At 39.7% G+C, this 14,281-nt stretch overlaps 1 protein-coding gene across 2 annotated transcripts in view; it reads left to right on the top strand.

The window, feature by feature from the left end:
• The window catches only part of LOC144034591 (plexin-B1-like), a 59,428-nt gene that overhangs the window by 15,143 nt on the left and 30,004 nt on the right, over positions 1-14,281 (top strand). For both annotated transcript variants that reach the window (XM_077543462.1, XM_077543472.1), the window contains exons 2-3: positions 12,675-12,745; positions 13,246-14,119. In XM_077543462.1, coding sequence (XP_077399588.1) covers positions 13,256-14,119 — 864 coding nt within the window. In that variant the 5' untranslated portion in view covers positions 12,675-12,745; positions 13,246-13,255. The remainder of the gene's footprint in view (positions 1-12,674; positions 12,746-13,245; positions 14,120-14,281) is intronic.

Here is a 14,281-nt window from a genome sequence, read left to right as displayed (position 1 = left end):
AAAATAGTATTCCCTGTATTCTCATGCAGTATGGTTAAAAGACAATAAAAAGGTTGTATAACTTATTCTGTACGTATTTCCAGTCACCTTTGTTTTGAAGATGAATGAATAAAAATGGTGAACACAAAAAGTGATGGCTCCTATTCAGATTTAATATGCCAAATGCCTTTTCCACAATGCAGTTTCTCCTTTAAAAATCTTCCCCCCAAAAATGACACACTGTTCTCATTGGACAGTGACAATTTTATACTTGGTGCCTGTGAACATACTTTGATGGTGTAAAACACAGTTCTATCAATTACAATTATTGACATGACATGAATCAACATCTTTGGTGAAGTTAAATGAAAAGACCAATATTGATGTTTTTTGTTGCATTAAACACAAAGGGAAAGGTCTGGTTTCAAAGATAACAATTAATCCAAAACATCACTGAGTCTCTTTTCATTAATAATTCATCTCTGAGCATCAGTTCTGACATTGAGCGTGCATCCAAGCCTTTATTCAAATATTCAGCATTCATGCCAGGCAACAGTGAGAGCCAGTTCTACGGCTTTCTCAAGTTGCCTGACATACATTTGCAAGCTATTCATCTTCTGCGGATGCGTTTGAATTCAACAATGCATAAACAACATTTAGTATTATGAAAATAAAAATAATAATACTTGCATAGCCACAGGTTTACACAATTTCCATTACTTTTGTTGGACCAATAAAATATGTTTATTTTAGAAAATGACACTTAAAACTATATATATTATTAATACATTTATTGAGTCACCCTACCAGAACTCTTTGTTTTGTGCAATACAGTACAAAATGCAAACAAAGTGAAATTACACCAATATTTTGATCTACTTATACAGCTCTGTTTGAATGGCACAGTGTGAGCAGTGTTAGGCCTACTGTATTTAAAATAATAATAATAATAATAATGCCTTTTTTTTCTGTTGAGCTGTCCTTTTCACTTTCTAAAAATTTTCAACTTGTATACACATTTTAAGTGTTTTTCTTCCCTTTTCCTTACTCTGTTTTTGTTAAATCCCCCAGGTATGATCAATCATTGATGATCCCAGGTGTCTTAATGTCTCATGGGACATTCTAATTTGCTAGCCAGTCCTTATGTAGACTGCCCCTCAAGACTCTCACACACACACACACACACGCGCACACACGCACAGCCTCTGCGCCTTAGCCCCTCCTTGCTTTTTAAGATCAGAGTTAAACCATATTGCTCTCCCAAATCTGCCAGCCGCCTTGGCTGTTTCTTATCTCTGCTTTCTGCTCTTTTCCCCCACTGGATGAGGGGAGCAGCGGCCTCATTTAAAAAAGCAATGGGGTTCCCTAAGCCATTAGCCATATTAGTGTTGGTTCCATGCCCATACCCTTCTCGAACAAAGACATCTTGATGCTTCGTGGCACAGTTTGGTTGGAATTTGTCAGGCCTGACCGATCTGTAGTGTTGCAGCTTGTTGGAAACAGAGTCTATCGTTGCGGCTGTCTGATTATTTATTACTATTTTTTCATGCTTTTAATTTCATTATTATTTTATGACATTGCCTACATACTTTTAAGTCAGTGAGACCAGCTACAGCTGACAGAGACACTGGTGGCCATTCATTTGAAAGAGATGACAGTTAAATGAAAAGGGTTTTTGTCCTTGTGATTAATGACATCGAGAATCCTCTGCCTGCTTTCTTGCAGGTTCTATCGGGCGCTTAACCCTTTGGCAATAACTCCTTTGTCTCCAGATCACAATCACACACCTCTGAGCTTTAACACAGGCAAGCTCCTCTCATCAATCATCTTTGATTTTCTGCCAGCGATTCAGATAGTGGGGCAACGTCGAGTGTGAGTGGTACTACACTGTGCGTGCGTGCGTGTGTGTGCGTGCGTGTGTGTTATGTTGCACATTGAACAAGATTGAGAGAGCGCAGTCTATTAAGCATTTGACAATTGACGACCTCCCACTCAAAAGCAACCTGCTTCGATTGTCCTCTCTTTTCCAGACCAAGGAAGCTGAGGAGGGTGGAAGCTGGGTTTGAAGGCGTGTCTCTGGGGGCGTTCTTTTACTTACTAATGAAGCTGTCTGTTACTCAGCTTGCTGACAGAAGGACAGAATATCACACCCACCCCAAAATGCCACTCATTTGTCAATAGAAGAAAGTATGAGGAAATTGGATTCAGTCAGTCACTTATTAGAACATGCAAAAGTGGCATTCTTCATTTAACCCCTACAGGATATCCATTGTGATGTGTTGTGATGGTCCCGAACTAGAACATTATTATTCACTAACTTTACTCTATATCCATTCATTTTACATCCTAATGCAAGTGTTTTACTGTCATGTTTGAATTTTTAAAGCCTTATATTTTCAATGCCTTTTAAGCCCTTTGTCACTGACATTTTGGAGACACTGTTCAGTCAGAAGATTTTTCATTGTGATTGAATAGTATTTGCTTATGTAGGTTTATTACCAGCATACCTTAACAACTCACTTGAATTTCACGAAGCTTTGTTGCGGGGTGTTGCATGAGCACATAAAAACATTGAGAATACAGATAGGGGGATCCAGGAGGCATGCATTAATCAAAATGTAAACACCCTCAACCACAGACGATGGAGGACCTTAGAGGCTACAGGACATGAGTGTTCTGCATATAGGCAGAGGTCTGCTCTTCACGGAGTGCCCCACAACCAGTTGTGCATCATAAGTCTCTTAAATTTGCAATTGAATGATGGATTAGTGAAATTTTGGCAACACACATATTTTGTTAATTGCGAAAATGTTATAAAGTATTTAACCAATCATTGTACCCTCAAAAAGATGACCACACTGCAAACCAGGATGTTCACTTTGAACCAGTAGCTTCCCAATAGGCCTTTGGTGGCTCTAATGCACTATCAACAATGAAAGGTGAATTAGGAACACCCGTCACTGGTGCTTTCTGGGGGTTCCAGGAGGATTATGTCTGCATGGGTGCCCTGGCCTCAGATGAAACATCGTCTGGGATGAAAAACACTCTGTGTGCCAGTACACTGTTAGGACCAAGTGTTAGTTGTCTTTTTTTTTCTTGTGCATTCTTTAGGCAACATTTGACTTCTGCCTGATAGTCCAATACTCAAAATGTAAATTATGTTGTTGACAAGTAGCTAGGCTTAACGGGGACCACCCTTTCATGTTCAACTCCTAATAGCTGTTTCAGGAATGACACACAAACAATTCCCACATTATTATTTTATTTCTTCCCAGACTGAAAGCGTAGACAGTCTGGTGGTAGAACAACTGTCCTTTCATCAGACTGCCAGTGGGGTTAAAAGTTCAGTCTACCACTCCCAGATTTGCTCAAAACCCAGATTGGCACTCCTCAATTATAAATAAATAAAGCAAATCAGAGTACTGTACAGTAAAATGCTACTCGACAGCACATAACTGTTTAATGAGCTGTCTGTATGTTGTTACACTCTGCCATCAAGATTAATTGATTTTGTCTTCTTGAATCAGATAACAATATTGAAACATTGTCTACACACAATAAATAATTCATAGCTTGTTGGTTTAAGCAAAAATAAGTTATGTCTCAGGAGTCTTTTTCCAATCACATAAACTACCTAAACAATTCAACTAAAAATGTGGCTGTATAGTGTATTCAACATTTATTTGTATTACTACTAATAATACTATGCAAATCACATTTATTATTATTATTATTATTATTTAGAAAAGAGAGGGCATTTTTCATTATTGAATTCAAAATCTATGAATGTGGACAATTTAGTGCAGATCTATACACGGCTCCATCCAGATTTTTTTTTTACTTGGAGCACATTGGCTCTTACCTTGATATTAGAAAATAGTAGAAAACTTTGTGGAAAATTTAGGGGCGCACACTGTAAATCGATTGCAAAGTAAATATTCACATTTCCATTTCATTATTACCATATAACTGATAAATGGGATGAATTGCGGAGCCAATGTTTGTCAGCAACAACAAATATCTATGAATAATAATTTTAGATATAATCAGAAAATATACAGGTCACACATGCGCAAGTAAATGAAAAACTTCCTTGCACAAATTTTAGAGACAAAATGCCACCGTTTAGGGCAGTTTGAGCCCTGTCTATACTGTAGTAGTTTTGTCACCGGCCACATTGTAGGCATGTTATGGCTATGAAACCATACAAATGTTTAAATACATTATATTATTACACATACAGGCCGAACTCGCATATGTTACAATTTGGCAAATTTAATATTTTTCCCAAAACTTGTACTTTTGGTCAGTCTACACGTATGGGTTATGAATTAATGACCAATCTAAAGTGTTGAAAATGTCTCGCTCTCTTTGATGATGTAATGTTAATGGTTGAACAAACTTTGAAGACTTTTCTGCGGTCTCCTTGAAAAGTGACAATTTTGGAGGAACAAGGTTTTGACCCAATGCCAGCTATATACAAAACAAATGGTTTTGGATCACTAACTTTAACCAGTTCACAGCCCTTCAATGACCCCCCCCCCCCCCCCCCACACACACACACACACCAAATCCCCATCCCCCAGCCCATGGCGGCTTGTGCCTATCCTGGTTGATTTAGGTCAAAAGTTGGACTAGTTGCTGTTCAATCACAGGGAAATTGTGGATGGGTCATTGAATGGGAATTGATCTCAACTTAACCCAAGTGTCTCAAATATGAGGAATTACATTAGTAACAGATATCTTTATTGATTAATTTCTCAAAGGCAACAAGTGAGACTCTCAACAAGTTTGAATATTTTTTGACTTGTTTGTTGGTAGTTTTGTGCTGATAGTGCACCAGTGTTCATCACGAGGGCACAGAGAATACCATGCCTGGTTAAACATTTAGAAAATGCTTGGACGCCGAAGATAGCAGCCACGGTGGCCAGGGACGCAGAGAAGTGTCAAGGGTTTAGTGAGAGGGGTTCAACAGGACTGGTTCCACTTAACATGTTACAAGTTAAAGGTGTGCTTTAAAACCTGTCCATGAATAAAACAAAAATCATGGGCTCAAAATCTCCACTAGCCAACTAAGTTATGTGATGTGGATTTGTATGACTCTTTCAAGAGCCCCTGAGACTGCTTTTCATAACTATAGAATTGATTTGAACTGGCGGCTCAGCAGAAAGCAGATCTGGTATATTAGCAATAATGCTCTGGTTCTGTGTCACTTGCGTTGTGGCTGGATATGAGACCTTTTTTCATTGTAGCTTCTGGAATTCAATAACGCAGCAGAAAACCAGGCTCGATGTTTCCCAGAGCCCAAGCATAAAATTAACTGACCGTATAATGTTGTTAAAACAAGTTAAGTAGCATCCTTGCCTTTGGGGACACGTGTATTGGTTGACCGCAGACAGTGTGACAAGCTGATTAAAATGCCCACAGACCAGGAGAGCGAAACGTCCACTCTGCATTTGCTCGTCCCAGTCTGGTTGTCATGACAACGAAGGGTGACAAAGGGCTCCCTCAGACGATTGAGTGCACTGAAAGGAGAAGTGGGCATGTGTGTGATTGTGTATGTGTGAGTGTGTGTGAGTAAGAGAGAGAGAGAGAGCAAGAGCGAGTGACATGGAGTGATGTTGGCTGTACAAGAGGTAGGTGGTAATGTATTCAGACGATCCACAAACAAATGAGTAGGCAAGCTCGCCTCCTTAGCATTCTGCGACACAATGACCCTGACAGCATGTCCTCAATGACGTCATGCTTCATCTGAGCATATGGCCAGACTGTATTGAGCTACAGATTATTATTATTTTTTAAACAGCAATACAAACAACAGAATACAATGGGCTTTCTTTACACACTGTATTCCTTAAACTTAATTGAATACATCCAATCATGCGTTCAAGTGCAATTCTGTTTGCGATGGTATACAAATGTAGTTTCCATGCTTCTGCTACATCAAGTTTGTGCACCTATTTCTGATACCACACAAAAGGACACTCAGTTGTTTTTAAATTGTGTTCAGCAATCCTCTTAGCTTTAAGGCAGGCACTGAAACGCCTTAAAACAGCAGAAATCATGCCAGTAGTTTGATTTGCAAAGCAGCAGTGACTGCTGCAAATAGAATTAACTACATGGTTAGAGGCGTTGCATTGTATTAGAAGCAACAAAGCCTTCAAAACAACACCATCCAATAAACATGTTTTAACCCAGGGCCATTTGGATCTCAAAGCTGGTCACTTGTCCTGTAAAAAAACAAAAATAAATAAATAAATAAAGTTAAAATTGCGTCTCAGCTGCTGTTATCAATCATACTCTCCGTTGTCATTCTTATCCTAAATGACTTTTAGGTTAGAGTTTGTTTACCTGACCAATTGTGGCAAGCTATTGCACGGTTGTGTATTTTCTTGACCACATGTACGGTAATTGTCTTTTCCGTTTCATCATAAGGGGTTATGCGGTCTTGATAATTTCTCAGTTAAATGGTATCTGTCTGTTTTTTGCCTGATCAACATCTTGCTAAAGTGGTACATGCTTCTCATCTTAATCAAGGAAAGTAAATACAGTAGTAACAGTACACAATAGAATCGATAGAAAGAGACTTCTGTTTTGTTAACAGCACTCTTCTGTTTGGTGTTTAGAAATTACAAGACAATAACATTTCTATTTTCACTTTACAGGGACTTAAAATAGCATCGCCTTGTATGTCATCAGGAGCTTGTAGTTAGTGGGGTTGGGGGGGTTGATAATCTCCTCTATGCTCCTTGCATTTAGTTTGGATGTTTGTTTCATCAAATAAATAGCTAAAAGTGATTTCTTACTTCATTTGAGCCACAGCATATCTTAAGCCTACGCATACCTCAAATTTTGGCTCGCAAAGCAGCTGGAACTGACCAAACTGTTGTGTTGTTTGTGGGGTTCCGGAACTAGTTTTCATAAGTGGCCGTCTAGTGATCACTGGTTTTGCTGCAATTTAAAATTGTAATCAATGGTGAATGGCGGTGCATATCCAATCAAAATGTCTTTTTTTCCCCCTGATAAAAACACCGGAGATCACAGTTTTTCTATTGCCGCAAGTTTGTTTATATGCGCTTGAGTCAATAACCTGATGTGAGGCAGGGAGTCTCTGAATGTATTTGCAACTGTCCAGTTTAGTTGTTTTCATCTGCATGGCTTGGTATGCGCCATGCCAATGAGAAACCAAGTGTTGAAAATGACTGAGCCATTTGTGAAACTTTCTATTCAGGAAATAGATATACAGTACTTTGCACTTGCAGAGCATGGTTGCAGTCTTAAATTTGGGTTGTACTACTCCTGTCCTGAGGGTGGCAGTCGTGTGTACAACAAAGTGGTTGACGACTAATCTCGAAGTTTCCACAAATCCTGGTTCTGCAACCTGAATCTGCACAATTACAGCTTTTTTTCCCTTTCTTTTTTATGGCTTATCATGCCACAAACTTACTCTTTCCTTGTGACAAAATCTGAATCATTTTATTCAAACACCTTCATTTTTGCTAACCTGTTGTTTACCCCTATGGTAATAAAGTTATGCAATGTGTCGATTGCAGATCTTATTTCATTTGATACCAAGAACCATGCAGCTAGGCTCAACACCTGCTTTTCCCTGGTAGAGACTCTGGAGTGAAAGGATCCTGCTATAAATCGGCCTCAGTGAGTGTGTTTGTGTCTGTGCACTTATGTGGATTTGTGTGTTAGCTCGCTTTCCAAGGGAAGTAGCTTTTATCCTGTGTCCGCTCCGGCCAACCTCTCGGCCAGAGAGCAGTGAAAAGGACACTATTCCCTCCAGTGGCGGCACACAGAGAGTTCCTTCAGCCCACCGGAGGAGCAGAGAGAGAGACCCTTCTGTATCTGCATGTGAAATGAGGACAGAGAGATAACCATTGACAATAAAGAAGGTGACGGAAATGGAAAGGGGCCAAGCATGGCCACATCTGCCTCTCATAATGTTAGCGCTTTCAGTTATTTGACCGCCCCCACACAAACACAGACACTTTGTCAATATGCTCTTCCCATGTGAAGTTGTAGGTGGAAAGGATAGTAAAATGAGATAAAGCTACCAATTAATTTTTGTGTTGTTTAGCAACTAGTTTATTGGAGTTTTAACCTGTAAAAAAATGTTAGTTGGTTACTCATGAAACTGAAAAGTGATCAAATTCAGTGGTATTATATGTGTTTTTTAATTCCAGCTCATTCGTAACTCATTCGCGTGAGTTAATTGCCCATAACAGAAAGTGCTCACACTGTACAATCCTGACTGAGATCCACAACTTGACTGCATGTTAACTCATTTCCTGCCAAAAACGTATAGAAACGTTCTATTTTAAATATTGCCATGGTCCCAAAAACTCATTTATACATTTATGGGTTTTTTTTATGCTAGAGCATACAGAAGGCTTTGATGCAGCCTCTGACCTGAAGAGGTTGCCTAAAGCAATGGTAGTTATTACAAAAAACGGCCAGCAGGTAACAGCAGAGTATAAGAGATCAACCAGGGCCATGGTGCAAAAAAGCACCAGTGTTTTAAACTTTAAACATTTCTGAATAATGATGAAACTTAGCAATATTCTAATGCTAATAACTGCAAGTCGGAAACAGATACAAATATATATTATTTCCTGATGAAAGAAGAGACTCTAATCTTTCTTTTGGTAGGTTCCATGGTTTTATAGCAATAGAACACAATATTTAGTGGGCCTTGCAAAATCAGTCAGTCCAGTAAAACAGTAAAACAGCCGGGAGCGAAGGGGGGTTCCTTCAGTGAGAATGGCTGGGAGTGATTGAGATAAAGTTATTGCTGTATGCTGAAAGTGTTGAATTTTATGTCGACTGTCAAATTTTTTTAAATGAGCTATTTTTTTTTGTACCTTCAAAGCCCTCAAACTACTGCTTTGTCCTCTCATTCACATCCTGATGACTGAGCATCAGGAACTACTGTGAGTTCAGTATCTTGCTCAAGGACACTTTGGTATCACTCAAAGGATTAATAAAGCATCTGTCTACTTTGTCTATTCATCTAATCTATCAACTTTTTTTTTTTTTTTTAAATGTGCCTTCATCTGTATGGTAATACTCAGAGAAACAAAGAACAGTAGGAAATTTCTTTGCTTACCCGTATGCACCTTTATTGATGATTATGGCCACAGACGATGAAAATAGGTCCTGATTCAAAAGCGATTCACCAACTTGCACAGCTTTATATTGTATCGTAGGTTTTCAATTTTTTGTTATTTGCTTAAATTCTTTACTCCCGGAAGATTGATTAGTGGCCAAAAGTGCCAGCCTTTGTCCAAGTAAACACCTACCACAATCAAGTAAGTGTATTGAAGTGGTTTATTCCTTCCATTTATTTTGGTTTGATCTGAACACCAGAGTCAAACTTGGTTGTGAAGTGATATTATTGTACCACTATCAAACTCATGACTCAGTGGTCTCGTTATGGTACAAATGTGATTTTGCTCATAACCTGTAACTGCTCGGACGTTTTGCGTTAATACTTCCTGATGATTTGGATGAACAGAACAGAACAGAAGCAAAAAGCTGTAAAACAAATTAAGGTCAGACATAACGTGTCCAAGAAAATCTGGCGGTTTTCTGACTAAGAATGGAGTGAGTTTTATCTTGTGGCCTTTTTGTTGTGGTCGTAGTAAAAACAAACAGTATTACGGCACACTTTGTATCCCTTAGTAATATTGGATAACAAAATATAATGTGACATAAACAAAGGAGCAGAGTTTTGTGATAGTGTCCAGCCTCTGTCCATCAAGTGACAACTACCAGATAAGTCTTGCAATGATGTAATGGTAGTAGCAGAGAATCTTTGATCATGTTGCAGGATGCCAACGTCCAGCCAGAAATTCTCTCCTTTGCACTTTTGAAGCAAGTGTGTAGAACGCATTTTACATGCCCCATTTTATGTTCATTTTATTTTGTGGTTAATACTTTTGGTTTATATTTACCGGTAATTGTAATTTGCTATCCTTCATTAGCTTTCTATAGAGACTCTTTGAAACCCTTTATCTAGAACTGTTTAAAATGGTACGAGCTCTGGTTCTTTAACTTAAATGCTGCTCTCTGTAACAATTTGGCCCAATTTTTTATTTTTTTTTTACAATAGCCTTTTTTGGGCCATTTGTTCTAATTAGTAGATTAACACCTTAGCTGTTCACAATTGGTTCTTCTGCAAGCCGCTGGCCACTAGTTTTCAGGCTAGATCCATGTTCAAATTTCCCACACTCTGTTTCGGGTGTGACGTCATGTGCTCATTGTGTACTGTATGTGAAGAAGGGTGTGTGCAGTTTTATTTTTCGTCAACAGGTGGCAGTAGTGAATTAACTGAATTTTCTGTGTTCAGTAGCTTTATATCTAAGGTGAGAAAACTCACAGTGAACATTAAAATTTGCTCAAATTTTGCAAGATGAAAGCTGAATTGCTCATATAGAGAGGGAAGTATGCTGTAGGTTTTTTCTTTGTACACACACTTAGTGATCCAAAAAATGCATTCACCAGCTTTCTAGCACCCACCAAATAATTGTATGTGTTGAGTACCTGAATCAGGCCACCTCTGCTGTGGTGGGACCTAGGGGTGCCACTTATGCTCATTCCCTTCCCTAGCACATTACTTATACCGGTTAAATAAAATGAACGCAGTCCTTCGGCCAATTTTCTAACTGCTTGTCCCAGGCTGCCTCAGCCTTCCGTTTTCACAAGATAGTGTTGTAGCTCCAAGCTATATTTTCATTTTTAGGGAGGATCATGTCATGACGGGCTATGGCATAACCAATCTGTCTACAAATGTACAACACATCCCAAAAAGACAAAAAGAAAATAGAAAACCCTCATCCTGCTTTTATCTTTTAAGTTAATTCTGGCTGTTATGCCCAGCCATGTACTGTATCTGCTCTCCGTCTTCTCACTAAGTGCCTGCTTTTGCTGATCTCAAACAGGCACGTTACGTTCATGTACTCTGTGGATTGGATGCACACATGCTACTGTAAATGTGCAGAGTCTGGGGCCCAAACCCAATCCTAGCCACCAGAACACAACAAAACAAGGCCAAGCTCCATGGCTCCAGTCCCAAAGTCTCCCAGTTAGCACAGCTACTGCTGACCTCTACATATTTTATGGGGTCGTAGTCATTCAGTGAGTTGTCATGGCTCATTAGGGGCTTTAGTGATGAACTTGCACAGTAGAGTCACTCACTGATTTATGAATGTGAACAGATAGAATAGACATAAGAATGGGTTGGCCAAGGGGTCACAGATAAACACATTATTATAGAAATCCATAGAAACATTTGCTGGAACATACAAGCATAAAGTAGCTAAGGTAGCACGTGATCCAAACGAAATTAAAATAATGTCATTACTGACCACCACAGAATATAAATCTTCTTGGGCTGTGCCATATTTCGCATCATAAAACAAGTGATAAACATGGGTAATTATAAATTTGTGTGTGTCATCCAATGAATAAGGTGATTTAAAAAAGAAAAATCCCAAGGCTTTCCCTCCCTGTTCGTAGTAAGTAGTCCGACCACATGTTCGCTCACGGGGAACCATCATAACTGGCAAAAGGAAGTTCCCATGGTGATGGGGTCATTTGCGAGCTATAAATAAGTTGACCGCTGCGTGTTTACTGGTCAAAGAGCAGGTGAGGACGCCAGCATAGTGGGAATCTTTCCCAGCCACATTGAGTATTTACAGTATACAGTATTTACAGCACTGTATTCTAAATTAAAGTATTTCTAGGGAGCTGTAAACAGAGAAAACTCATTTTCCAGATTTCAAAGTCTCAGAAGTGCTTACGGCCTGTTGAAGATTCTATAATAGACCAATTCCTGTCCATACAGTATTTAGCCAACCCGATGACAGCAGGCATGCAGGATTATACTTATTCAGCTCATGAATAAGTGAAGAACAATCCTTATGCACCCCCCTTACCAGACGTGTGGCACAACACTTGCAGCTGCTCCTTGATGGCCTGCGGTCATGTACTCATCTAGACACTCTTTCATCTCTCCTCCTTTTTCAACCCTCCCCTGCTTTGTCCTTATTGTTGCTGTGAGTGGAGAAGTGTTAAGCGAGATGGATAGGTGCATGTCTCATGTCTGGACAATCATGTCAGATTTCAAAATAATTTTATGTAATGGTGTACAAATAGGCTTTATGTCACACATACATTGATTCCACTGCCATTGTTGAGTATCAAGCTATAAACAACACTTAGAAATGAATATCAATCTTAATGATGATCCTTGTAAGTGTCTTGTGTCTCTAAGCGGTTTGAAAGGTTTGGTAAAACTCTGTGGTGCTTGGGACTTCATTCATTCATCACTCTGACCTTTTCTTTGTGAGGTCAGTGGAAGGGCTGCATAACCTGCTCAATAATTAAAGAGATTTTAGCACAAATGGGAATACTCTCAGTATTCGCAAAGTACTCTTTCAGAGGTGTTGAGTGATGACTCTTGAGACGGGATGTGAGAGTTGTTTTGAATCCTCAAACTGTAAAGAACACTGTCCATATTCAAAGCTGTGTGAGTAATCTGATAGAGGTGACAAGTAGATGAATAATGTAATTATGTGGTCATCATCCAACTTGCCCCAATCGTTTTAGGAATGCTCATGTCTTATGTGTCTCTCAATTTAACATTTGCACCTGGTGGCTAATTCTTTTTTTTTTCTTTTTTTCAGCTTGACAGACTTAGAAGAAATGGGATATGATTAGGAGGTGGGAGTCTTCGGTTTAACAAAGAACATAGATGGTAAGTCGGACTGTTAATATAATTGCAACTACAGTACTATCATTGTTAAATAATCTCTTACGCAACTGGCATCTGCAGCATTTGTTTAGAACCGTTCTGAGCTGCAATTTTAATGAACCTCTGCATATTTAGATTTCCACAATGATTTATTTAAGGATGGATGACACAAAAAAACAAGTTTATATGGAGTCGCTGTGGTGGTCTTAGCATATCACTCAGTGTAACGTGGTTTGTTGACGTGTTTCAATCTGTCAGGTTCGACCAAGCATGCATTACTCAATAGCATAACTTTAGTTTGCACTCGTCATTGGAGTTATTGAAAAAAATGGTGGAGGGCGGACGGAAGTGTGCATAATTAAGTTTTCCCCTCCGTCGCTATAATTTTGTCCCTGTACCCTGTACAACAGATCCCCACCTAAATAAGCAATGGCATTTTTGCATAAAACTTAAACACAACAAAAACATTTGTGTAATCAATCCTGCTGCTTTTCCCTCCTCAGAATATCTGCCATGATACATGGGAAGGCTCAGAACTCCACCTTACTCTTGTTTTTCATCATCGTCATCGTAGCCCTAGTCCATGGTCACACTTACCCAAGTTTTTCCCGTGATGACACAGAATTCCAGCACCTGGTGCTCCATCCGGACCCATCCATAGGGAAAGTTTATGTGGGGGCCAGAGACCACCTATTCCAGCTTGATGGATTAGATGGACTTCGTTTGGAACAAGAGGAAAGGACAGGTCCTGTGAGGGACAGCAAAGACTGCATCCCTCCTGTCACAGAGTCCAACTGTGCCCAGGCCCGGAGAACCAGTAACCACAACAAATTACTGCTAGTGGATCCAAAAGGATTGGAATTGATCACCTGTGGCAGTGTTTACCAAGGTACCTGCCAAAAACGGAGCCTGACGTCAATCAGTGAGGTTCTTTTCTCCACCGAGAGGCCAATGGACACTCAGTATGTGGCAGCCAATGATCCGTTGGTTTCAACCGTGGGGCTTGTGGTGGGGCTTCGGGGTGAGGAAAAGTCTGTGATGTATGTGGGTAGGGGCTACACCGCCAGCCAGCCACCAATTTCCACCCGGCATCTTTCATCAGAGCCTATTTTTTCCTACGAAGAGACGGCTAAGCTCGCCGTCGCAGGCCGTCTGTCAGAGTATGATCACCATTTTGTAGCCACATTCACAAGACGAACATATGTGTACTTCTTGTTTTACCGCCGAGACATAAAGTCGTCCTCAAGGGAATATCAGACCTATGCAGCCAGAGTTTGCCTTGATGACACCTCTTACTATTCCTATGTGGAAGTTCCTCTCGTTTGTCGATCACCATCCTCTCCTTCCAGAGTTTACAACCTGCTCCAAGCAGCCCAGGTAAATTTATAATTTATCTTTGAAAGGTGTTGCTTTAGAAAAAACATATTTGTAGCTTCTGTCTTCAGTTTAAGATACAGGGATGTGATTTTTCCGCTAATTCGCGGAATTCCGCTTTTTTTACCCCCCCCCCCCCCAAAAAAAAAAATCCGTTTTTTTTTT

The sequence above is a fragment of the Vanacampus margaritifer genome, chromosome 1, assembly GCF_051991255.1.
Source record: "Vanacampus margaritifer isolate UIUO_Vmar chromosome 1, RoL_Vmar_1.0, whole genome shotgun sequence".
Classification (NCBI taxonomy): Eukaryota; Metazoa; Chordata; class Actinopteri; order Syngnathiformes; family Syngnathidae; genus Vanacampus; species Vanacampus margaritifer.
The sequence above is the reverse complement of the archived record's forward strand: the minus strand, read 5'-3'. Positions and strand labels throughout refer to the sequence as shown.